Here is a 27,448-nt window from a genome sequence, read left to right on the forward strand (position 1 = left end):
ATTTTCATATGCATGGCAAGGCATTTGAGATCACTAAATTTAGACAGAAAGGGGCAACTGGTACAGTAAACAACCTATAATTTCAACATATCTAAATATCTGTGCGGTCCAATTGAAAATTATTGAATCATGCATAAATGAATGTACAAGAATATCGCAATATTTAATCGAAATAAAGGCAGGTATTACACATACGAACACTATAGAAACAGGAACTCAACAAGAGTAAAAACGGCCTACTGGTATACCCACACATTCTAAACACGCAACATGACCACAAATGTTAAAGCATGTATAAATAAACTTAAAGAAAAAAAAAAAGGTGCACAGTGAGGTCAACATAAAAAATTATCTTCCTACACAATCCACTCTACATTGACACTAATTTGGAGGTTTTACTAAAGGATGCATTCAAGACTAATTTAGAAAAATTATTCTTGAACCAAAAACGGATATTCCCTGAACCAAATTTAATGATCCTATTTTAATTATTTGCATATGATAACAATTAAGAAACATGTTAAAGGAAATTATCCTTGCAGAAAATGAGTGCTCTCTGGACCAAAATGATCGTATCTTAATTATTTAAATACAATTTCAATTAAGTAACATATTAAATGATTTATCCTTCTATCAAACACAGATGTTCCCTGGACCAAATGTCCTACTTTAATTATGTAATTATTTTATATTTATTTCTAACAAATGCAACGAAGCACATGGGTATGGCTAGTTTTTATATAAAAGTAGAATTTTGTCCCAGAAACTACCTCAATTCAAGACTGATCAACAAAGATGATCAGATGGTACAACTTAATTTAATTTACCTAAGTTATCATGTTATTTCGCCCATATTATTTCCTTTTTCTCTATTAGTTTAATTCTTTCATTTTCTCACATGTTTTATTCTAAATTTTCTTATATATATATATATATATATATATATATATATATCAGAAGTGATATTATATTTGCAGTGAAATACACGTTATTAATTTCATTATAAGTTGGACTATACCTAATTTCCATTCTCTCAATACAAGTCAGATATTACAAACAATGTCTGAAACTGTTCATCACATGAAAGGGAATCTATACATATTGTATGATCAGCAGAAAAGTGATTAAATAAGTTCAATTTTTGCTGAAAGTTCAGTTCTTTCTGGGCATGTATAAAAAGCCTAGGCTCCCTGGTTAACTATAATTTGCTCTATTGGCAAATAACAACTATTCATGCTGTACAAAATTCAAAAAGTTATATATTAATTAATGGATATTACTTACAAAGCTTTCAATTGCTCAACAATTTCTTCTGCACTTGGTCGTTTGTTGATATCTTCTTCAGTGCACAAATTGAAGAGTTCTATTATAGGTTTATATTCATCACCAAGTTCTGCTTCGGGTAGAGATGGTCTTGTTCCTGAAACATAAAGGAAAAGTAAACACATACGTCAGCTATATATGTATATATATTGTATACACGTAAAGGAATAGAAAACCTATATTACATTTTGTGATCAATGCACAATTAATTAGAAAATTAAGTTGGAAGTTTCTGCACTCTGGTAACATCACTGCTAACAGTAGTCTTTCTTCTCGTAATAAAGATGTAAGAAATCTACGAATTCAGATCTGTCTCTACACGTGAGCCTCCCTCTCTCGCTACGACATTGCAATCTGTTCGTATTATTCAGTGGCTTGAAATTTATTTTACACGAAAACCATCCAAGCTATGGAAATATGCCAGAGAAATAAATTATTCTTTATTAGATTTTCTATCAATATGGACAAAAATCACGATCCTACTTGCAATACTTATCGAATAAAGTTGTTAAACATTTGGAAAAACCATTTTTTTCTGAGAAAACTGAATTTTCCATCAATACGATATTACACTTTTTTGTTACATACAACAAGAGCTATTCACTCTGAAAATCTGCTATGTTATTTTACTTCCACCCTGTACATATGAGAACGTGCTGAAAAGTAATGCCTCCTAATTTTTTATGTGAAAAGTTTTATAGTTATTTGAGTGAAACAAAACTGTCAACTTGCTACAACCTTATTTCATACCTGTAGTTTTATTTTTCCACATAATCACCCTGGCGATGAACACACTTCTTCCAACGGGTGACCAGTTTCTTGATACAGTCACTGTAGAATGTTTCACTCTGATGACGAAGCCACAGTCTCACTTCTGTCTGCACTGCATCATCAGAATCAAAGAGATGTACTCTCAGGTGTTCTTTAAGTTTTGGGAATAGATGAAAATCTGATGGAGCCAGGTTGGGACTATATGGAGGTTAATCGATAATAGCGAAACCAAGACACTGAATGTGTTCTGTTGTCATTACACTGATGTGAGGACGAGCGTTGTCATGCAGTAAGAGAGGCTGCTCCATATCTGGACGAACCCTTCAAATTCGTGCTTTCACTTTTTTTAGGGTTTCACAATACTTTACAGAATTAATGGTAGTGCATTTAGGCATAAATCTCAATTGAACATCCCAAAAGACTATAAGCATGAGTTTGTCTGCTGATAGCACAGCCTTGAACTTTCTGGGTGCAGGCGATCCTTTGTGGCGGAACTGCATTGATGACCTCTTGTTTTTGGTGTCAAATTGGTGTACCAAGCTTTCTTCACCTGTGACAATGTTCTGTAAGAATTCATCGCCTTGCCGTTCGTAGCGCAGAAGCAATTGTTAGCAAATGTCCAATCTCTTCTGTATCATGTGAGGAAGGAGCATTCGAGGCACCCATCGTGCGCAAATTTTCCGGAATCCCAGTTCTGCAATTATCACCTGCACACGCTTCCTTGATATGCCACACTGGATTGACAGATGTTCCTGCATTATGCGATGATTTGGTGTAATGAGTTCATTGACACGATTCTGATGATCGTCATCAGTTGCAGTATGTGGTCTTTCACTGCATCCTGTATTACACAAGTTGAGAGTTGCACCAGGTTCATTACGAGCACGAGCAGACCAATGTCGCACAGTACTGATGTCGACACATTGATCACGATAAACAGCCTTCAATCTCCAATGAATGTCTATTGGGAGCACATTTTCTGTTGTTAAAAACTCGATCACAGCACACTGTTTCAGATGCACCGACATAGTGCTGGTACATGCTGCCATGTTTCAGGCTGTAACTCAGAGCTCTCTACTGGTGGAGATAAAAAACTTGCGTCAATGGAAGCAGAAAGTTCACTGAATACAATGTACTATCACTATATTTTTAACTATATTGACAGTGACAAAAAAAATACGAGGCATTACTTTTCAGCATACCCTCGTATATAAATATGTACACTCTGTCTCTGTCCTTCGCAACACAAGCAAACATTCACAAAGTACGTTTGAAAATACTTAACTTTGAAAAATGAATGCCACGAAGTTGACAACTTTCTCATTGTGTGAAATAGTTTAGTTTTCTCGTTATCTGTTACATTCCTGTCAATGTTACAAAACCAAAATTTTGCTTTAATTATACTTTGCATTACCTCATTCAACAGGTACACATACATGCTGGCACACATCCGAACAAATGCACACACAGAAATTCACATGTAAAAAGAAATGGAGGAATAAAGGAAGAAAAAAGACATCTCATTTCAATAATAAACTATACCGTTAAAGTACAACAAAAGGCCCAAGTTCCTGATACAACACATTACATTATGTGCAGTATTCATTAATTCATAGTGTTCTGCCCAAGGGCAGGTCTTCCACTGCAAACCCAGCATTTTCAAGTCTTTCCTATTTCCTGCCTTTCTCTAGTCTCTGCATATGATCCACATATCTTAATGTCGTCTATTATTTTATATCTTCTGCCCTGAACTCTTCTCCCGTTCACCATTCCTTCCAATGTAACCTTCAGGAGGCAGTTTCTTCCCAGCTAGTGACTCAGCCAATTCCTTTTTCTCTTCCTGATCAGTTTCAGGATTATTCTTCCTTTAGCCACTCTTTCCAACACAGCTTCATTTCTTATTCTGTCTCTCCATTTCACACACTCCATTCTTCGCCATATCCACGTTTCAAATGTTCCTAGTCACTTCTCTTCAATGTGCAGTGAGTAAGTATATAATAACAAGGGAAGATTTAGGAATGAACGCTAATGTTGGAGCCAAAATACTGTTGCTAGTCCAACAAACAGATTTTGGAAGACAACGCTAGTGTCCATTCCAATGGGGATGCACAATAAGCCTTTTAGGCTGATGTGCAGACTCCTTAAAGACCCCCGTAACCTAACCTAACCTAACCTAACCTAACCTAACCTAAGTGTGTATGTATGTGTGTATATATATAGGAAAAGGAATTGGCTGGGTCACTGGCTGAGAACAAACTGCCTACTGAAGGATGCACATTGGAAGGAATGGTGAATGGGAGAAGAGTTCAGGGCAGAAGAAAATATCAGATGATAGACAACATGATATATGGTTCATATGCGGAGACTAAGAGGAAGGCAGAAAATAGGAAAAAAAGATTGGAGAATGCTGGGTTTGCAGTGAAAGACCTCCCCTTGGGCAGAACACTGTGTATGTATGTATGTATGTATATACACAGAGTGAAAGTGAAATAAACCTGCAACAAAAAGTTAATATCATATAGGTGAAAAGTTTATAATTTTCGAAAAAAAAGTTTTCTTCCCCCCCCCCCCCGAAAACTTTAACGTCGTTGTTGTGGATAATTACTACGCATAGGATCTTGATTCGTCAATACTGATAAAGAATGTAATAATTTTTTTTTCTTTTGTCGTATTTCGATAGAATGGACGATTGTGTAAATTAATAAAAAGTATTGCAAATTTATTGCCTGACTAACAAGGCTAGACGTGGCAACATTGAACAGCTGCTCTCGGCTTTCTTTTGATAGGCACAGAGGATAAGGTCATCTTATACCAGTATTACGTGAATATCCAATGAGAGTAGGTGTTTGAATCTTCCAATCTGAAGTGAAGTTTATATTGCAATGCCGAGATTTTCTAATTCGGAATGTCTGGACAAGATTTTAATTTGCGGAGACATTAAAATGAAACTCGCATGCTGTTCAATGTTTGTTTGCAGGAAGGTTTCCGGTAGGATATTAAATAAATTGTAAATAGTAAACTCAGTGATTTTGAAAGTGCTAGTTAAAATAGCAAACACACATGAAGAGTACACGGGAATAACGATCAAGGTCCATTTTAGAAAGTTTCGAGAAAAACAAATTTTAAAGTTTAAGCACTTAATACTTAGTTATGTGTGTATTTAATAGAAATTGACGTAGTGGAATGTAAAGAACGATGATTTCTTATTAATTATACAATGACATTTTATTTAAATTTGGATTCCAATAATGGAAAATGCAATATAAACAAACAATATGTAAACTTCCAAAATAAGAACGATCAACGTCCAAATAGAAAACTTCGAGATACATGGGATACAGCATGCATTATACTGAAACACCACTTCTAACTCAAACATTTAATTTGTTTCTGGCCGCTTTATGTATGATTTCAAAAATATAATTCTCGTTTTCCTTTCATTGGTCTTGCACTGTGGGACTGCAGAACTCCTTCTTTATTTGGAAGTCATTGAATGTTGCTGTTTTGAAATATGTCATCATATAAAGTGGTTGAAGATTTTCAACTCTTTCACATTGTTCTCCTTTTGATTTCATTCCAGTGATTTGAAATATAATTAAAATAATGTTAGAAAATGGCTATTATAGTCTAATTTGGATGTTTAATGGGACTTGAAATTAAAATGCGATAAATAAAATTAAAGATAAAATAATTTTGACAAACAAAATAAAAACTCACTATAGAGCTTTTGTATTGTCCACTTGATAATTATCAGGAACACCTTTTTAGTATCTTATTTTACATTGTAGATTGCAATGGACCTCTAGGCGAAAGGACTTTCTTTTTGCAGTAGCTATTCATAAATTCTCCCCATCTATAGAATACAGCTTCTACCTTGCAGTCAACTATGAAGAATGAATCAGGTTTCTTTCTAGGATTAGCAATCTCATGTCACTAGTCATCAGGAAACTCACATCTTATCTTTTGGTTTATAAATTCCATATTATTATTGGACTCAGGATACGAATGGCCTCTTCTTGGAAACAGACAATAAAATTTCTTCATTATATTCACTAAGAAATGGAAAAATCGGATCACAATAAAATTTGTTATTCTGTCCTCAGCAGGATTCACAGAACATATTGAATTCACGCACAGAATCAGGCAGAATTTCAAAACTGAAATAGCATTAAGCATACTTCATCAGGCACTTTGTTCGAAACCGTTTCATCATAATGTACGTAATACAGATTTCCCAGTAGAAAGTGTATGGACTTAGCACGAAAAGACTATAGTTGCCTGTGGTAAAATTTTAGGAATCAGAAGATTCTTTTGGTAATCCATACAAATTGCCTCCTTAATCATAGACTTTCTGGATTTCAAATGTATCCAAAATTCAGAATGCCTTACCTTACACAAAGTATCTCCTTTCTTCTTATGTAGTTAATTTTGAGTCATTGTGAGATATGGTTTTTGTCTATTCAAATTATGTATCTGAGTTGCATCTTTATCGTTTATTTTTAATTCAAGTTGAGATATACAGGGTTGTTTCCGATCTCTGATAACGAATTTGAATCATGTCATGTGCGTCAGGAATCACACTGACAGCTGAACTGCGGCGAGAGGTGACAGATCATTAGTGAGTGATTTCATGATCAGAGTGCACGGTGTATCACAGTAGAGTAGCAATGCCCAAGAAAATCGAGCCTTTTAGGAGAGGTACATAACAACTCTTTCCAATGACAAGTACAGTTACGTGAAAATCATAGGAGCCTGCAAAACACGTGGTTTCGTTATTTCCAAGAAAGGCATCTTGTGTGTACCTAATAAGACTGGCAAAGCTCGGATGGGATTAATTCCAGAGTGGAAAAAGCAAGCAAACCCACCCCCCGTCACAAGTCGCTGCACCCCACAAGATGATACAAATTAATTCCATTCGAGCTTTACCATCTTATTAAGTACACAGGAGATGCCTTTCTTGGAAATAACAAAACCTCGTTTATTGCAGGCTTCTTTTATTTTCACTTAACTGTACTTGGCATTGGAAAGGGTCGTAATGTACTTCTCCCAAAAAGGCTCGATTTTCTTGGGAATTTCTGCTGTGAGTCACCGTGCACTCTATGAGATCACTCACTACTGGTCTCTCACCTCGCACCACAGTTCAGCTGTCATGTGACTCCTGACGCACATGACGTCATTCAAATTCGTTATCAGAGATCGGAAACAACCCTGTATTGATTCTAAATTTATCGCAAATACATGTGTCACTTCTATAAGACCCAAAACTTATGTTGTACTAATTCACAAAATTCAATGGATATTTCTTGTATGACCTCATAGTGTTCACAATAAATGACAATAACTCAGTCAGGTGAGCATGAGCATTCTATGTAGCATAGGAAGCCATTAGATTTCTGTTTCACAATAAATAATATGTATACAATCACACAGTGTTTTCCTCATTCGTAAATATTGACAAATGGGTTCGATTAAATTGTACCAAAAGGCATTTTCAGACACTTTTGATAGACGAAGTGTAACTTTAAAATTCTCTAACTAAAAATTAGTAACAAAATTAGAAATAACAAGCAGAAACATAGAAGTTGAAATTAAGAACAAAATTAAGATTACCTTCGAAAGAAATGGATTTCTGGTGAGTTCTGCTAGAATTTCTAGAAGAGATACAAGAGACAACGTGATAAGAAGAAAGATGAGCTGTCAAAATTCAATAATGGACTTAATAAAAAAAATAAAGTTAAAATGGTATGGGTAGGTGGCAGAAGATAAATTTCCAAAAGAAATACTATAGTATGGATCCCACGCAGAAGAATAGAAAGGAGACGACCTAAAATTACATACAGTAGATGTATGGCATTTTAAGAAACATGCAGGAGAAAGGACTGGAGAATGGAGACTGGAATAACAGAGAAGGTTTGAGAAGAGCAACGTAAGATTAACTGGAACCAGGAAGATGTTATAAGCATTACAAAACCAAACAAACACATACAAATAAAATAAATAAACTAATAAATCATTTAAACACCTTATCACTCTATCTTCAGGAGGCCGGAAGTTGCCAGACTGCATGATACAGAATAACAAAGTGATTGCAGGTATCACCATCAAAATGAATAACGAGACTTTTCCAAAACACTAACCTTCCATATTTTCTACATTCCGCATGTCAAGAAGCTGCATCACCCACACTAGAAGGCGATTACATTTATGTGATGATAGTTGATTTGTTGGAGAGAAACGTTTTCAGAATATGCTCTACAAGGTTCAAACATTGTGTACAAATATTTACATTCCAATCTTAAAATATATAACGATTTTACTGCGAAAAATTTGGGGCCTCTAGTGAGTGAATAACTTTGTATATTGAATATGACACTTCGAACAAACAGATCCTGCAGTATAAATAACCACATCATCTAAAGTACCAGTACTGAAAACCAATCTATCATTTCCTCTGTGATATGTAAGATACTTGCCATATTTCAGGTCAGTCTCACTGTGCATTAACCATTCATCATCTGCATCTGTAGTGGACAACTCTAACATACTTAAATCCTCGTCTAATGAGTGGTCAAAATTCGGAATTTTCAGGGTCATCATTTCCCAAAGCACTAGGCCAAATGAGAAGATGTCAGCTTTATTAGTAACTGGAATTATTCCATCGTTTTTCAATGCTTCTGGCGCTAACCAACATGAAGTGCCAACATAATGACTTCCAGCAGCCTTGTCCAAAACACCATCTTCATTCAAAGGCACCGAAACACCAAAGTCACAGAGCTTTATTACTTCAAAATCACCTGCAAAAATCAAGAGAACATCTTTCAATCTTTCAACTTCAATAGACTAGATATCTAATATTGGAGAAAAATTCGTTCCGGCACCGGGAATCGACCCAGGACCTCTCAGCTTTCTGCACTGAGTGCTCTTTCCATCTGAGCTATGCCGAGACCCGATTCATAGCGCCAGCCAAACACTCCTTCTTTGTATCATGGATGGAAAAAGCACTCAGCACGCATAGCTGAGAGATCCTGGGTTCGATTCCTGGTGTCAGAACGAATTTTTCTCCAATCATAGGTAACTACATGTTGACTACTTATTGAAAGTGGTCTTGATTATTCAATGAGTATGGCGAGGCCTCATATATGAATATATATTTCAATAGACTGATAAGTATCAAACCCTACAACGAAAATAAACAGAAGTTTAAGCCATAACAGAAAAATATAGACGACAATTGGCAAAAAATCGTAAACGGGCGCCAGTTAAAACTTGTAATGATGACGAAATTGCACGTCTATTGAATAGGCATACTTTAAAGCCTGATTCGGACAGTGACAGTGATTTCAATCCAAATGAAAGCCAAAGTGAAAGTGAAAATGAAAGTGAAAGTGAGGTTGATAATGAAACAGAAACTGATTTTGATACATCTAATAATTCAAGTATTACTCCAGTTCAAAATGTGGATATTTCGAACTCTTTTTGGTCAAATGGGCCACCTAATTTGAAAAATATAATCTTTAGTGTTGTTCCTGGGCTAGAAGTCGAACTTGCTGATGATGACGCAGTGAATTTATTTGTGTGTGACGAGTTCTACGAGTCGCTAGTAACAGAAACCAATAATTATGCGGAAGTTTTTCTTTCTGGGTGTACTGAGCAATCTAGAATGGGTATATGTCACAGTAGAAGGGATGAAGGTTTTTCTAGGTCTTTTGTTTCACATGGGTATGATCCAGATGCCACATATCCAGGACTATTGGAAGAAAGATCCCTTGTTCAATATATATACTTTCACTGTTGAGAAATTAGTGTAGGTGAGCTTTTGTTCCTAATTTTAGGTTATCTTTGATCAAATATTTTAAAAATGATTTTATGTAGTATAATATACCCCAAATCCTATCTTTTATCAAAGCTCTTTCATAAAATATTTTATCATATTCTTTGTCAAAAAGCTTTGATAGTGTAAAAGCAGCCTCCAATGCCATCACATGGACCTTTAACATGCGACATTGCAAAGAAGTGTCATTCAGTGCTAATTCCATAATCGTCTTCATGTAAGCAGATATTTTTAAAATTCCTTTTGTTTTTGTATTGTGAACTTATTCCACCAAAAAAGTAGATAATTTTTTTAATATCGCTGAATTCTTGCTTTAAGAAATTGATTGCTTCGGATTGAAAAAAGTGAAAGGAATCGGTGTCTTTTTCATGCTTTCTGAGATGACAACAATACTTTTGTGACAAATTTCTGTACCTTTTTTGAAATATACTACAAAAGGATGTATTGTGGCTAAGCAGTTTTTCCAATGCACACCTTGTACTGAATCTTGAATTACAAAAGAATAACTTTCAGAAAAGTCTGCCATAGCTATGTAATTTTTAGGCTGTACATTTTCTTTCCATTCAGTAAAACTTTCCGCACGCAGTATTCTAGCACACGTGTAGGCCTATGGCTGCAAACGGTTCATTAGCTGGGGATTGCGAGTGCATGCATGCCTCCGGAAAATAAATGGTTGCAAATGCATGTATGCAGATCTCTAATTTTTAACGCAGTAGTTTACAGATAATACATCAGGGAACAAGTCTATATATATATTTTTCCAGATTTTTAACTTGACTATTTAATGTAATAATTTTGCTTTGAAAAAGAAATTATTAAAAAATTACGCCAAATTTTAAATTTATTTGTGACAGATCTAAAGTAATGAAAAGAATTGTATTTTGTCTTTCAAATGCACCAAACCCCAAATCTCAACTATATGTAGACACAGGTTCCAAGTGAGCTTTACGTAACAGTGCATGCATAATTTTAAATAGTCATAACTGCACAAATAATTAATAATTGTGAAAATAAAACAATACGTGTCCCCTTATTTGATGTCTGGAATTCATGAAAAAAAAATTCGACCATTTGCTAAAAGGTCGTGTTTTGTTGCTGTACGAAAGAAGTGGAATGACTCCATGGCGGATGTGTTTGCTGACAAGGCCACTACATTTGGTATGGAGGTAATCGTGAAATATAATCTTACAAGATCTCAATCCCTAATGATTGTACATTTAGTATGGAGGTAATCGTGAAATATAAGCTTACAAGATCTCAATCCCTAATAATTGTACATTTGGTATGGAGGTAATCGTGAAATATAAGCTTACAAGATCTCAATCCCTAATGAGTGTACATTTGGTATGGAGGTAATCGTGAAATATAAGCTTACAAGATCTCAATCCCTAATGATTGTACATTTGGTATGGAGGTAATCGTGAAATGACACTGAAGTTAAAATGATTATAAATAAAACCTAAGATTAAAAAAATAAATATATACTGTATACTTTTTTCCAAAAAATAAAGTTCCACTATACCACCAACAGAACAGTTAGTTGTACTCAATGGGCATGATTACTCAAAAAAATTCTAAACGTGAAAAAACCTACATAGTAGTAACAATATAAGCTTCAATCAGTATTCAAAGTGGGTCGCTGAATGAGTAAGAATTTGTATCCACCATATCAAGAACACAGTGATCCATAGGAAATTCTTACTTCGGCAATCCCTAAAGCTGATACAGTATTATTAGTCTTGCATGCAGCAAATTCTCAAAACTATTCAATGAAAAATCAAAATTAGGTACAGTAAACAAAATGTTGAGACAGATTTTTTCGGGTTACTATTAATTTCCCTGCCCATCGTTCACGCAATTTTCCAATGTCTATTACTATCGTCACTCCATGAGGAAATGCCTAGTTTTGTCAGTCAGCATTATAACATATCTTCTACCACACATTCAAAACTTACAATTAACTTGAGCTTAAAACGGACTGTTAAAAATCTTAAATGTACCTTTAACGAGAACATTGAAAGACTTGATATCACCATGAAGAAGATGGCACTCCCTGTGTAAATAGTCGAGTGCCTTAGCTACATCCAAGGCAACTTTTAGAATCTTCTCTACTGAGAATGGTCCCAGCTCTTCATTAACACGCTCTTCAATTAAGTCTCCAACAGAAGAGTCACATTCCTCCATAGCCAAGCAATCCCTTCCATCTTCAGCCTTAACGAATGCACGGAAACCTACTATATTTGGATGATTTAGTTTCTTCAGAATGTCAGCCTCATCCTTTAGTCTTTCAGCATAACATTTTAAATCTATTCCTTTTTGTGGGCTGTTACGAAGAACCTTTTTGATAGCCCAAGGAGATTGGTACAGACCTATCTTCGGGGAACGTTTTAATCTGTAGACACTCACACCTACAAAAAAAAAAAAAAATTGTTATCTTGTACAGACTAAAAAAAAAGATAGTAATGGAAAAAATCTTAAATAAAAATAATGCTCTAACCATTTACTACTGTAGTAGGCCCAGGAGTGGGCAGTATTTTAAATACATTTGTATTTTGTAATTTGTAAGGATTTTCGAAAGTATTTTGTATTTAAATACATAAAATTTATGTATTTTGTATTTCAAATACTAAAAATACTTTCTTCTTCTTCTTCTTCTTGTCCTTCAAGTTTTGGATTTGGATTTGAAGAATGAACTTTTGTCTTATTTGCCTACCCATTTCAGATGTGCTAGCCATACACTTATTTTTGTTATCACAATTGAATTCCTTAATGCCATAAAGAAATCTCCAACAGCATCAACACTTGCTAAATGTTCAGCATTATGGAATGTGTCTAGGAGACCCAAATCCTCAGAAATTATATCAGATATCTTGAAATATTCATTAAGCTTTCCTTGCCCAACTCGATGGAATTCTCTTTATGGCTCAATCTCTCAAATATTGCAATTCAAACATGATATAAGCAGTATATGCGAAAAACTGGGATTGCCAACCGTCAAAGATGTTGAGTTTCAGTACCTTGAAGAATATTGTGCAGTTCTGAAACCCACTGCCATAACCTTTGATTTAATGCAAAATGAGAAAGCGTACTATTACGGCCAACTTTTGTCCACATTAATTTCCCTCAAAAACAGATTACATATTCTGTTATCTAGTAATCTACGCCATCTATTCCAAGTAACTCCAATCCTAGTAAGTTTGCTTTCATCAAGATTTAAAGTGATGTTTGATCTGACCCCAGAAGCAAATTGAGCTATTTTGGCAGCTTGCTTCCACCCAACATTAAGATGAGATGGCTGCCTGACACTACCTCACCAAATGATAAGAGAAGGATATAGAATATGTGAAATCAGATGAGCAGTTCTCTGCTACACCTTTGGTCAGTTTAGACGAAAAAAGAACTTGTCTACAATTCTTCAATGACAAAGGCACAACCCTCTGCATTCTAGAGAATTACCCAATAGTGAAACAAGCTTTTATAAAGTACATGCAATACAAGTTTGTGTTTCTCTGCTCCTGTAGAGAGAGAGACTGTTCTCTTTTGCAGGATTTATTCATTCACCAGCAAGGAGATCCTTATCTGATGAACTTTTTGAGAAACTAGTTTTTTGAAAAGGAACAATAATTATTGATATGTAGCATAATTTCATTGCAGACTGGGAAAAGGAAGAATGTTCAGTTACACTGTTTATATAAAACTTCGAGATAAAAATACTCTTTATGTTAATATAATATTTTAGATTTTCAAATAAAGATAAAAGAAAGAAAGGAAAGCCTAAAATAAAAAAATATAGAATTAATATCACTGCCCAAAAAAATAATACAAAATAATATTCTTATTTCTTTATATATTGTATCGAGTATTTGAAATACAAATGTATTTTGGTTAATTTTTTTTTTTAAGTATTTTGTATTTGTATTTCAAATACTATTCTTTGAAGTATATTGTATTTGTATTTGAAATACTTGGATGTCAGTATTTTGCCCAGTCCAGTCTTCAGGGAATGTTTTAATCTTTAGACACTCACACCTACATAGAATAATTTAAATTTTTAGTTATGAAATAGTACAGACCCAGAAGCAAAATTTGAGTCTGGGTCTATACAAAATACTGTACATAAGAACAAATGATTACCCCTGTAGTAGATCTATATTATTTTCATTATCAATTAGTTACCATACAATGAAAACTTCCAAAAACACACCTCTTCAATGCACTGGTCAACTGCGAAGTGTAATGGCATCATATGTGTCTTTCTTGTAGACAGTTATACTTGCTGGAATTTATTGTTGATTGATACTCTTCTTATGCTATGTTCTTTCAGCAGTGAGGACAAAATAGATTTTATTAACAGGGACCTATTCCACAAAGGTTATGGTGTTGCCAAACGTCCTAGATTTCCCAGGATGGTTCTGGATTTTAATTGTCTCTCCTGTGTGCTGGATCGAGTTATATTTATCCGGAATGTGAAAAAGACTGGAAAAATGCTTTTTTTTTTTTTTTTTTTTTTGTGTAAAATTACTTATTCATTATTTCAAGACTCTGTCCAACCTATGTTCAACATGCCGCCTGGCGTCTCCTATTCGGTTGTATTGAAATAAAAACGACAATACTGTAGTATATTAGGTATTACACAGTATCTTTATTCTTCACTCTTTTGGAAGTTGATAGGATTTGTATCATGCATCTTTTCTGTATACAAAATACAACTGCAATACAACATTACTTTATCAATAGTTCAAATTTCATAATCTAGCAAAAATGTAACAAAATTAAAAGTTTAGGCACTATATAATTACATAAAATCAATTGTATTACAGACTGAATTATTTCAAATGTACAATCATGTTAAAGTATGTAATATCATTGCCTGTCCAGGAATCCTGACGAGAGAATCTGGCAACTCTAATAAATTTTCTAGTAAGTAGTACAAATATTAGAGCTTCTGTTCCATAAAAGAGTTTTCTACATCGTACTTTACCACTCCATACTTACAAATTACCAGTGAAGTTTCATGATTATGTTCCACAAAATTACTAGTATTTGTAACTTAGATATTAGTGAATTGTCAAGTATTTTCTACCAATGAAGAAGACTAAATAAAATAGTAATACATACATGTACTATTGTTATTTAAATATATTTATTTTGTAATATTAAGATATATTTTGATAAATATCTGATCTAGAACATCTTTTATTATTTCTATTTCCTTTAAAAGAAGCATTTTCATTACCTTCGACACCATTTCAATAATTGTGCAGTGTTTACAATTTCGTAACAATTAGCTAATTTTGACAGGTGAAAATCGTTACTAGTGGCACCTGTTGATTAATATGGAAAATTATCGCAGAGCATTTTGTGGGTATCACGGAAGAATCAGTGGTGTGTTATGCAATTTTATGCGAGGGAAGCAATAATACAAATTTTTATATATATAGTGCAAAACTGATAGCAGGCAACTCACCTAAATATATCTGAAGACAAAAGCAATTCTCCTGGCTTCAGCTGCTAAATCATGAAATGGAAATAAACTAATCCGTATTGGACAATATAGGCGTCTTACACCAAGAATATGAATAACGAATCCGCCTCAACTAGGACAGGTGCTCAGAGAAAGAATTTTGTGACATTTTAAGATTAGAGAATTCATAGTTCTCAAGATTAAAATATAAATCCTGCAATAAATTTCTCTTTTTCGCTTTATGCTTCCCTTGCCTTCCATATACAGCACACCACTGGGAAAAATATGATAATAATAAATAGCTAAATTTTTTCAATATCAAAGACGTAAACTAAAATAAATAACATTGTAGGATTACGAAATTCATAGAAATATTACAGTACTACAAATCTTAAAATGCGACATTACGAATAAGAAAAAAAAAAAAAAAAAAACATAACTAGGTAATTCATCCATTCATTGTGTTCTGCCCAAGGCCAGGTCTTTCACTGCAAACCCAGTTTCCGTATATAATCCATACACCTTAATAATGAGTAGATTAATGGACGAATTTATGTGGCAACAAGAAAATGAGAAAAAGGAACTTAATGCTTTGACAATTTGCTTATTCAAATTGCTTACCGGTACTTTTATCCTACCAGTATTTTAAATGATCAGAATAAAAGAATCTATATTTACTCTAGTGTTCTTAAACAGCATTTCTGAAAAGCAGTTTGTATAGAATTATTAACTTAGCATTTATGTTTACGCTTAAAGCATTATTTCTTCATTATTTTGGTAGGGTATTATTTAAACGAAAAGCTACAATTTTTTTTTCCTTAGGTGTTAGAAAAATGGCACTATAGACATGCGCGCGCACAGAGGGAGGGAGAGAGAGGGGGGGGGCAGAGAGGGGGAGGGGGAGAGAGAGGGAGAGCGGGTGTGTCTGTGTGTGTGCACTCAAGCACAAGGTATAGTATTCATTTAATACCTAGCTGCTGTCAAAGTAGACGTTTTCCTTCAAAGAGATAAGAGTTTGCATATTTATTTATTAGGCCTTCTCAGATACGTTAGTACTATCATTTTCAAATAGCATGCTCCACGTGGAGTATAAAAGAACATTTTCATATTTCAAATTGATTGATGAAAACAAAAAGGGCTAATAATTTTAATTAAGTCATCTCATAGTTTAAATTTTATTCACTGTAGATGGTAGTGATAGAAATCAATGTATTGAAGTTGATATAAAAATAATTGTAACTAGGGATAACTTTTACAACAGAAACGTGACAACACTGCTTGACATTAGAAGTATTGATGAGTTCAAAAAATACAACACAAAGCTTGCCAGTAGGGAAATAAATCACCATAGTGACCATATATCCCTACGAAGACGACAATAATCACATTAGCCATAATGTCAATCTTTCTTAGCCCTGCATGCATTTTTCTCGATGCTGACACTGGGCAACTACAGTGGAACCTCAATTTATCGTTCCCGAATGTATCATTTTCCCGGATCCATCATTCAAATTCGTTGGTCCCTGAACTTATTCTATTTAAACTATGACTATAAAACTTGCATCTATCGTTCCTCGATTTATCGTTTTCCCGCATCTATTGGTCAGATTTTCTAGCCCTGAAGCATGTAAATATGGATTGATCAGTTTTAAGAAATAGCAACAAGCTTACAAATGTTGGTAGCAATTGATGTGTTCAGAATGTCGTGCTGCAAGCTCCAATTGTGAAGTTTTATGGTTATTGTCATGCTTAAGCACCGACCTTCCTCACAGCTCTGCCAAGACAATGTAGAAGGATCCATGTGTCCGATCAATCGTATTCTATGACGTGAATATGTTAGGAGAAAATCCACAATTAGGGAAAATGTCCTCAGGCATTGCTGTTGATGGGACCATCCTGAAGGAGAAATCTATGAAAATAGCTGAAAGAATGGGGATTGAGAACTTTTCTGCATCGATCTCCCATTTCAAGCAATGCCACTCTAACTCACCACTTCGTCACACATTTCTTCCACAGACAGCACACTACATGTTGCGAGCTCTTGGTCCACAGACACATAAGCGTCGAAATCAACGCCAGCGGTTCCTGTCTCGTCTTCATTTTCATCACTTCTATTGGCTTCCAACATGCCTGACACTTCATTTCTGTCCCCATAACCACATTTTACGAAAGAGTTCTGAATTTGCGAACTGAGTCACTTGTTGCCATGCCGAAACAATAAAGTGAATGCCCTGTAGTATATCTATCTTCATTTTTACCTCTTTCCTTTCATTCATCAAACATCCAGCCTTTTGCACCAAAGAATTTATCAAGAGCGTGAAGAATGTTTATTAAAATCTCCGACATCGGAATTAGCATAGTATTTCACAGGTAGTTTCTTCACGTTTTTGAAACACCGTGGCTTTGCAGACTTGCCAATAATGATGGAAACTTGTTTGTCTGAGCCATCGGAGTTTGTGCAAGCAGTACAGTCAGTTGCTCCTTCGGATTTTTGCCTCCATGGTAGGATTCTCCTTTAAGTGCCAGTGGGTCATTCCATTGTAACGGGTGTTACATCCACAAAGCTAAAAAGAGAACACTTTCAATGCAGCCTTAATAGAATCAAAATGTTTCAAGGTTGTAATACATGTAACTGTTGTAAAGAATGCATTTGAATTTTTATTTTAGATGCTGAAAGTAAAGAATACAAAGGTCTCAATATTGAAGACATTGGAAGAAGTTGGTAAGAAATATTTCATGGCTGAAGAAGGAAATATTACGTGCAAGGTCTGTGATGTCTCTCGTAAAAGAGAATGGACGGCACTACATATGATGCCATTGTAACAGAAAGAAACATATTGACAATGTTTACAAACAAAGAAGGAAGGAGCTTCAACATCTCGTAGCAGTAACTATCCTTCAACTAGTAAACAATCGGGTTTTTTCAAGGATTTGTGAGAGGAGATGATTAAGGCAAATATACCTTTCAACACTGTAAATAATCATTCTTTTAGGACACTCATGCAAAAGTACACACATTGAAAATTTCCCAGTGGTACAACATTGTGTACGTCCTATGTAGATACTTGCTACGAGGACATGCTTAATACTTAAGATGAAATACAGTAAACAAGAAAATATGGGTTTCAGTGGCCGAAATGACAGATGCATGTGAAAGACTAGTAGGACATGTTGTTATAGGAACATTTTTGCTAGAGGGCCCAGGCAAATCATATCTTCTCCCTTCAGAAGTTCTAGAAAAAGTGAAATACACTATAATTGCAGAGTTATTTAACAATGCAATGTCTCTGTTGTGGCCTCAGGGTATTTGTTATGAAAATGTTCTTTTTGTTACTGATGGTGCCGCATTAAAGCAGCTAATAATATAAAACCACAATATTAAAAAATAATACATTCTACCTGTCTCACCCACAGCCTTCATAGGGTAGCTGAGAATATTCAACTTCTTTCAGTAACGTGGAGTCGGCCTCAGTAGCGTAGTCGGTATAGCGCTGGCCTTCTGTGCTCGAGATTGCGAGTTCGAACCCAGCCCAGGTCGATGGCATTTAAGTGTGCTTAAATGCGACAGGTTCATGTCAGTAGATTTACTGGCATGTAAAAGAACTCCTGCGGGACAAAATTCTGGCACACCGGTAAGAGCATTCTCCCCTTGGTGTAAGTTTCATTTTGGTAACATTTCAGGAATATCAGTAAAAAAAATATATCAATGTCTTGGTTTGTAGCACTTAAACCCATCTTACACCAACACTGCATGCGTGCGAGTTCGTACTTGTCTGATTACACTAGTCAACAAGGTTTTTGTCACAAGGGTGAAAATGGTCATTTTAGATCAATTTTTGTGTGCTGATAGTAGATCTAAAATTGAAAATTTTCCATCACGCACCATTTAAGAGGAAAATTGGAAATTTTGAAAAAAAAATAATGAATTTACCAAAGAACACGGGTATCGAACTATGGACTTTATTTAAACGGTTACACAGTATATTCATACGTTTTATAACTTATTGTTGCTCAGGATATACTAGAAGTGTATTTTAAGGAATAGGTTCTTTCAAATACATGAGTCTGCATTAATAAGGTGCGTAGTGGGTGATATAATATATCTGTATTACCTTATTGCTTTATGGCGCTAGACTGACAGAAAGCACTGAGAGGATGGGCTTTTAGAGTGAAATAGATTGCATTTTAGGATTAGTTGAATATTGTTTGAGCTTGTGACAAGTTGTATCACTGGTTTTAAGTGTTCATTTTCGCGTTCATTTACACTTTCTCAGAATGAAAAAATCTCGTCGTGCATGTGTAAATTCGCCGGACAGCTTTTGTTACGTATGTGGAGAATTTACAGCTAAATCGCAGCGTCGGCCTTTATCAGAGAAGTTAAAACAAGCAAGTTATTACTATTTTGAATGTAATATGTGTGATGAGGGCAAATCATGGGCTCCCCATATGTGCTGCACAACATGTTACTCAAAATTGATAAAATGGATGAATGGAGAGAAGAATCGAAGTATGTCATTTGCAGTTCCAATGATCTGGCATGAACCGACAAGTCATGCAGAAGACTGTTATTTCTGTTTAACAAAGATTACGGGATTTTCAAAGAAAACAAGATCTAAAATTGAATATCCTAATGTTCCATCTGCAATAAGACCTGTGCCACTTGGACCAAAACTCCCTGTTCCTAATCCTCCGCAATTGGAGGTATTGGTTCTTCCAATAGAACAAACAGATGACTTGACTCAACCATCAACATCCTCTGATCCGCCCTATAGCCCAAAACATCACAAAGAACCCCATTTAATTCAACATTGTGAACTAAACGACTTAATAAGAGATCTTAATTTCACTAAACAACAAGCTGAGATTTTAGGGTCTAGATTGCAACAATGGAACCTGCTAGCACCAGATACTAGAATTTCACTGTACAGGAAGAGACATGAACGGTTTTCAAAGTATTTTATAATGAAGAATTCTATGTGCGTGTATGTAAATATAGACAGCTTAATGGAAGAACTAGGATTTCAGCACATCCCAGAGGACTGGAGGTTATTCATAGATTCTTCCACAATAAGTTTAAAAGCAGTGTTATTGCACAATGTAAACACTAAACCGTCAATTCCAGTGGCGTATTCAGTAGGTATGAAGGAAATTTATACAAATTTGTCAGTGTTACTAGATGCAGTCCAATATAAAACATACTGCTGGCAACTCTGCGGAGATTTGAAAACTGTCGCTTTATTGCTCGGACTTCAGGATGGATTCACAAAATACTGTTGGCTTCTTTGTTTGTGGGGTAGTAGAGCGACTGAAAAACACTACATAGTGAAAGACTGGCTTCCCAGAGAAAGCTATGTCCCTTTAGTAAAACCGGAAAAAGCACTGCTTCCTCCTTTATATATCAAGCTTGGTTTAATGAAGAATTTCGTTAAAGCTATGGATAAAAATGGAGAAGGTTTTGCATATGTAAGGAATTTTCCGAAACTCAGTGAGACTAAAGTGAAAGAGGGAATTTTTGTCGACCTTCAAATTAGGAAACTTTTGAAAGATGAGAGCTTCGAAAAAAAAATAAGTGTTGAGGAACTAGAAGCTTGGAATACTTTTGGAAGTGTTTTTTAGGTAATAATAAAGCTGACAATTACCAACAGCTTGTACAAGAACTCCTGCATAGTTACCAGAAGCTTGGTTGTAGAATGTCATTGAAAATACATTTCCTACATTCCCATCTGGACTTTTCCCAGAGAACTTAGGTGCTGTAAGCAATGAAAAAGGGGAAAGATTCCATCAAGATATACACAGGATGGAACATCGATATCAAGCAGGGGTGTATTTTGCGGGCTACCGGGGCTACCGGCGGTAGCCCAAGGAAAGTACAAAAGAAAAGTTTTATAATATAACATAATGTAATAATTTTGTATTATTAGTTTTACCATAGTAATTAAAATTAAAGTAATTGTTAGATATATTTTGTGTAATAATAGGGTCAGCGGTAGCCCAAACCCTTTAACCAGTATACGCCACTGATATCAAGGAAGGTGGGATTCTAGTATGACGGGGGACTATTGTTGGTTTTTGTTCAGAGAAGGTGACTCAAACTAAAAGAGGAAAAAATAACTGTAAGTAACTAAATACTTTTTTTTTAATCTAGCTTGAAGTCTGTATATGGTTGTTTACTTCAATGTAGGGCTCCTAAGTTATTTGATTTGAGATTGTAATCAATTTAATTTGTAAACCTTAAAAAATTATAGTTCATTTGATCCAGTTTTAAATTAATAAAGTAAAGGCCTATTTTGAAGGGGAAAAAAAGGAACATAATGCCATTTTTTCTTATTGTAATTATTATTTATGCAGCATTATTATTTTTTTGTGAAATGTCAGTGTATTTTGTGTGTAAATTTTGCATCTTAGAAAATTTATTTATTTTCACTGTTGTAACTGAGGGGCTGGGTGCAAGAAGGGCATTTTAGAAGATGTGCCCTTTTTTGAGTAAAACACTTTATTGTGTTCTCTGATCTGTTATGCATATGATCACCAAGTTGTAGTTCAATACTGTGATCACAGAGGTCAGGAGTACCCAAAATGTATAAGCGTGCATAGGTAACGTTATTACGGTTTGAGTTTTCAACATAAATTTTCTCAAAACTTGCATTTGAGAGAAGTGCCTTTCTTGCACCCAACCCCTCAATTACATATATTGAAATGCGCGAAAACGTTTTTTTTAATCGAAATACTTCCCCATCTGTCACACAAAAATGTTACGTGTTACAGATTTTTCGCTGCCATTTTCGTAATCAGCAGGGTCGATTTAGTAAAAATCAGCTGATTTCATTTCTGTGACAGACAAAAAGTTTAAATTTGTTGACTAGTGTTATCTGCATTGTCGATCTGTCAGGCCATCATGAGTGGCAGTTTATACAGTCTTCAATTTATACAAAACGTGCGATCTGTTTCAAGTGCAGTGTCGTTAGTTTTTGTAGTATGTGGTAGTTTTGTGTGATGTAATGGAGTCGCATTTTAAGTTACATGTTTGCTGCAATCCCTTCGAGAAATCAGGGCATTGTAATTAGAGGAAAAATTTAAAAAGAGTTATATTGTGGATGCTTAATGTATTTCCTGATTTAAAATAGGAACAAAAGGTGTGCGCTATGTGTGGCAAGGAAATAAAAATATAATATGATGCTATTACGCAGAATCCTCAGAATGACTCTAGTAATGAAGAATACCTCGATTCTACAGTAAATGTAAGTTCATTAAATACAAGTCTTTTTGACCAAGGTGTATTCCTTATTAAACAAAAAAGGCTACAACAAGAGAAATATAAGAGACAGAAATTTAAAAATATTCTTCGATATTAAAGACGCCGAGGAACCAGGACCTTCATCAAGTCCTGATTCTGAAATTTTGTCTCAGCTGCAGGAAAATTTTCAAAATTCAGGTAAAGAGAGAAAATCACCATTTTAACACTACTACCTAAAAGCTGGAGCGTAAATAATATAAAAAAAGAGTTTCTTTCAGCTTTCCAATACATAATTCGGAAAGCCAAAGTCCTGGCAAAGGGAAAGGGAATTTTGTGTTCACTAAATCCGAAACCTGGAAAACCTTGCTCAAGGCTGTTGCCGGTAAAGTTAAAGAATTCTGTTGTTCTTACGAGATAAGCAGAATGATGCCTGGTAAGAAATATTTGTTATGATTAAAGAATCAGGGAGTAAATCACATGAGCAGAAATGAATTATATGCAGCGTTTAAAAATTCTAACCCTGAAATGAAGGTAATATTCTCCAAATTTTCAGCTCTTAGACCAAGAAATTGTATTCTAGCTGGAGTTAGTGGAACTATACTGTCTGTGTTTTTTGTCCTCATCAGAATGTAAAACTTATGCCGGAAGCAATTTATTAAAGTTTCAGGTCTACGTTGATTTCAAGAAAATTTTTCTTTATACCTTCCAACTTATCAACATTTCTTGGCTACTATGGTGTGCAATCCTCCTCATATAAATTGCTTGTTCAGGAAATATACAGAATGTCCTGAACCATTTAAAATAAGAGAGAGTTTAGAGAAATGTTTCGAATAAAACTTCAGTGAATCAGTGACCTACAAGCAGTGGATGACGACTGACCGATCAACGCTTGAGACCACAATGAAACCCACAGACAAATTTTTTGACTGTCTCTTGGAGAAACTTGGTGATTTACTGACTCACTCATTTATATCATCTGAACAAAGTAAGTTTCTACGTGATATGAAATCATTTCTACAGCCATGCCAGCTTCTTGTGTTATGCGACTTCGCTGAAAACTATTATTTCGTAATCCAAGATGAAATTCAGTCATACCACAGGACTAATGTGCAGACAACTATTCATACTTTCGTAATATATTATAACGAATCGTCATCCGATACAGTCTCTATTAAAAATCTGGTAATAATTTCACACTGCCCGAAATATGACACTACAGCTGTACATTTGTTTCAAAAATATCTAATGGAGTCATTAAAACAAACATCTGTAATTCACCACAAAAATTATGTATTTCTCCGATGGATTCTCTGCTCAGTATAAAAATAGGAAAACATTTCCTGAACCTCACATTACATGAAGAAGATTTTGGATTTCCAGCAGAATTGCATTATTTTTGCATATCGCATGGCAAAAGAGCATGCGACATTGTAGGTGGGACACTTAAAAGGTTTGCGGCTTGTGCTAGTTTGCAGAGACCATCCGATAAACAAATAACTACACCTAGGGAATTGTACGACTGGACAAGGGATCATCTCCCAAACATTAATACCGTTTATGTGACTGAAAAAAGCTATACTGAAGAGGAAAAAATGCTTGCTCTTAGATTTGCAAAATCCACCGCAGTGCCTGGAACACAAGTTTCATACAGTCCTGCTGTTTAGGATGGGTATTATACTTGCTAAGCAGTTTTAAATTCCAGCTCAAACAACGCAGCATCCTGTCTGGAAAGATGATCAGGCTATTTCATCTCAGCAGTGAAAGGTAAGCATTTCTTACAGAACTTCAGGTTTAACAAAATCCATGTGACAATAATTTATTTCAGGTAATAATTACAAAAATTCGAATTATGTACTACATGTTAAATTACATAGCGACATTCAAGAATATGATCAAATATAATTAAATACAACGAATGTGTGGGATCGCGACTTTTACGGTTAGCTAATGCTTGCAGTGACATAATAATTTTTATCTTTGTAACCTATGATGATTCCAAGTTGAAACTTATCAGTTCATTATATCACTAATTGAGGCGTACTATATATTTTTTTCCTTACAATAGAACCCCCGCATTTTTAAATATGAATATATGAAAATTGTTTCACCATGTTTTTTTAGTGTAATTGAATACCTGCAGAAAACAATATAGCCTAAGCAATAAAAACTATCACATATTAAGAATGTATCACCCAATTTTTGGGATAAACTCCAGAACATGGATTGCACCTTTTCCCTCTTATTTCAAAATTCCAACCTTGTGCACACAAAATAAATTATTGGCACTGGAAACGCCACTGACAGAAAACGAAAAGCACAGGACATGAAACTCGGCAGTTTTAGTTAGCGCGGCAGGTAAAACAAACCCTCAAATTTTGAAAGAAATCTGAGTCGGTCGGGTTGAGCGCCTTGTTGATTTGATATCGAATGACACCATATACAAAGAATGAATGAAGATCGTATACCACAAATAATATATAAGTAGGCCTATAAACCTTAGGTAGAAGAAATGTCGGATCAGTTTTCTTGAAGACGGAACGAGCCACAAGGCTTATGCCAAGATGAAGATATTTAGCACTCAACATTCTGTTTATTCAACATTCACTTCGACTATTCAAGTAGCATAAGCTTTTGACGCTAAATTAAGACTCTAACTCAAAAAAATAATGCGTACACAGGGTTCAAACTTGTTACCATATCGGTAACAGTTATTGTATGTATACATTTTGACATTTCAACCACTGTCTCATATGTAAATAGCGATTAAAACGAGAAGTAAAATACGATATACCGTTATGCTAATCATAAACCTTTTTGAGAGAATAAAATTTCAACTTGTATTTTAAAACATAATAAAAGTATCTTACCAGTACCGAATCCAAGTTTTGTCATTAACGGTGACTCTGGGATTATAGTTTTATCATCTTGTACGTTTATAAACTTAGACAGTTTCGGAGTTTTAAACTCATTCATGTTCATAAAATATATACTGAAAACTGTAAATTATATCAATATCTAACACAACTCACATTAACACTCCAAGAGCTTCGAAAAAGGCGGCAGCGGCAAACGATAAGTTTTCGAAATTAAAATAATTGTTCAATGTTGTCAGATTGTGTAACGATAATCAATTTTCCCCGCAATTGGTTAAAATTTCCCTTTCACGAATAAAATTTTCCTAGACCTCTCAATATAATAACAACGGAAGTGCGAATTATGTGAAGAATGATATATTATTTTAGCTTTCGCTGCTGCAGAACTTGGTCAGTGAAACTAATCAGTTTTTACCAAAGACGTTATATAGTTCAGACCGTTGCTTACGGGATTACGGGATCTCGTAAGCAACGGTTCAGACGGTGCTTGTTTCTGTGATGAATTCCAAGGTGGCTGCGCTGATGGCTACCCTGCGTCCTCACTTGCTGGAAGTCAACGAGTTAGGAAGAAAATATAGAGCGGCCATTGCGCCGCCAAATTTGAAGAAAATTAATAATAACGGAAGTGCGCACAATGTGCAGGGTAATATATTATTTTAGCTTTCGCTGCTGCAGAACTTGGTCAGTGAAACTAATGGGTTTTTACACTCCATCACATGGTATCTTCCACATAGTTCGTCACAAAGTAAACACATGCACTCTTCGTTCGGGTCGTGAAAGCTGGTGTTGCGGCATATTTTGAAGTGGAAGCCGTGGGTCACGAATCTGGTAACCAGGTGTCTCTGTAGGTAGTTGGCCTCCTTCCAGTCCTCTCTGGCCATGGCGTCCGTGACGTAGAACTCCTCCCATATTTCTGCTTTCTTACGTTGGTGTTCGAGGAGGGTGCTCTCGTATGCTGATGTTGATGGCAGTAGAAATTGCAGCCGTAGGTCTTCTAGTAACATAGGTTCTCTGGTTAGCTCATAGACGATTCTGGATGGTGCAAATCTGGACAGGCCAAGTACCCGTTTCAGATATGTCGCTTTCACTTTCTCGAGGTCCTTCAGGCTACTTTTAGTGAGGCATTGCCAGACAATTTCGAGGCCATATGTGATGATAGGCACTATTTTAACCGTAAAGATTTTCATCGCCGTTTCCAACGAGATCCTGGTTAGGTACTGAATGTCATTCATGGCGATCATTGCCCCTGCCACTCTGTCTTTGATGTGGGCTGTGTATGTCGATCCATTTTGATGCAGGGTTATCCCCAGGTATTTAAAAGTCTTTACGTTGGTCAGTGGCTCGCCCTCCAGGTACAGCATGTCTGCTGCCGCTTGTTTTCCCCCTCTTTTGAACGTCATCGTCACTGTTTTTGTCCTGTTTAAAGTGAGGTCATTTCCTCTGGCCCATTCTACCAATCTGTCGAGTGCTCCTTGCAGCGTATTTCGTGATGTGGATGCCATGACCATATCATCTGCATACAGATAAGTCGTCAGGCCTTCTGCTTTCGTTGCCTCTACTACGTCGTGTGTCGCTATGTTGACCAACAAGGGACTGAGCGGATCCCCTTAAAGAACTCCTGTTGTCTGGTCTATCGGTGTTGACACTGTTATTGTGTCGTCGATCCGAATACTATTCTCCATCAAGATGTCCCTTATCAGTCTGGCTATGGGGTTTCTTCTTCCTATCAGGTTCTCTAATTTGGCTGTGAGTTTTGTTCTATTGATTGTGTCGAACGCTTTTGTGTAGTCCACAAACACCGTGTAGAGTTTCCCCTTCGGGTGGTGGAGCGCTTCTTTTATATTTTCTTGGAGGCATTCCACGGCTTGTATTGTGGAGCGGTTCTTTCTGAAGCCAAATTGTTCTACTGGTATATGATGGTCTACTAGTGCTGTTATTCTTTCTGCGACGAG

At 35.4% G+C, this 27,448-nt stretch overlaps 1 protein-coding gene across 2 annotated transcripts in view; it reads right to left on the reverse strand.

Annotated features, from left to right (window-relative positions):
• The window catches only part of LOC138691038 (lymphokine-activated killer T-cell-originated protein kinase), a 28,918-nt gene extending 3,141 nt beyond the window's left edge, over positions 1 to 25,777 (reverse strand). Inside the window, exons 1-4 of one of the 2 annotated variants that reach the window (XM_069812687.1) lie at positions 25,491 to 25,777; positions 11,926 to 12,333; positions 8,568 to 8,888; positions 1,285 to 1,420 (exon numbers count right to left, since the gene is read on the reverse strand). In XM_069812687.1, coding sequence (XP_069668788.1) covers positions 1,285 to 1,420; positions 8,568 to 8,888; positions 11,926 to 12,333; positions 25,491 to 25,602 — 977 coding nt within the window. In that variant the 5' untranslated portion in view covers positions 25,603 to 25,777. The remainder of the gene's footprint in view (positions 1 to 1,284; positions 1,421 to 8,567; positions 8,889 to 11,925; positions 12,334 to 25,490) is intronic. The other variant, XM_069812688.1, reaches the window with a different exon arrangement.
• Positions 25,778 to 27,448: the final 1,671 nt, after the last annotated feature.

This window comes from Periplaneta americana, chromosome 16 (assembly GCF_040183065.1).
Source record: "Periplaneta americana isolate PAMFEO1 chromosome 16, P.americana_PAMFEO1_priV1, whole genome shotgun sequence".
NCBI lineage: Eukaryota > Metazoa > Arthropoda > Insecta > Blattodea > Blattidae > Periplaneta > Periplaneta americana.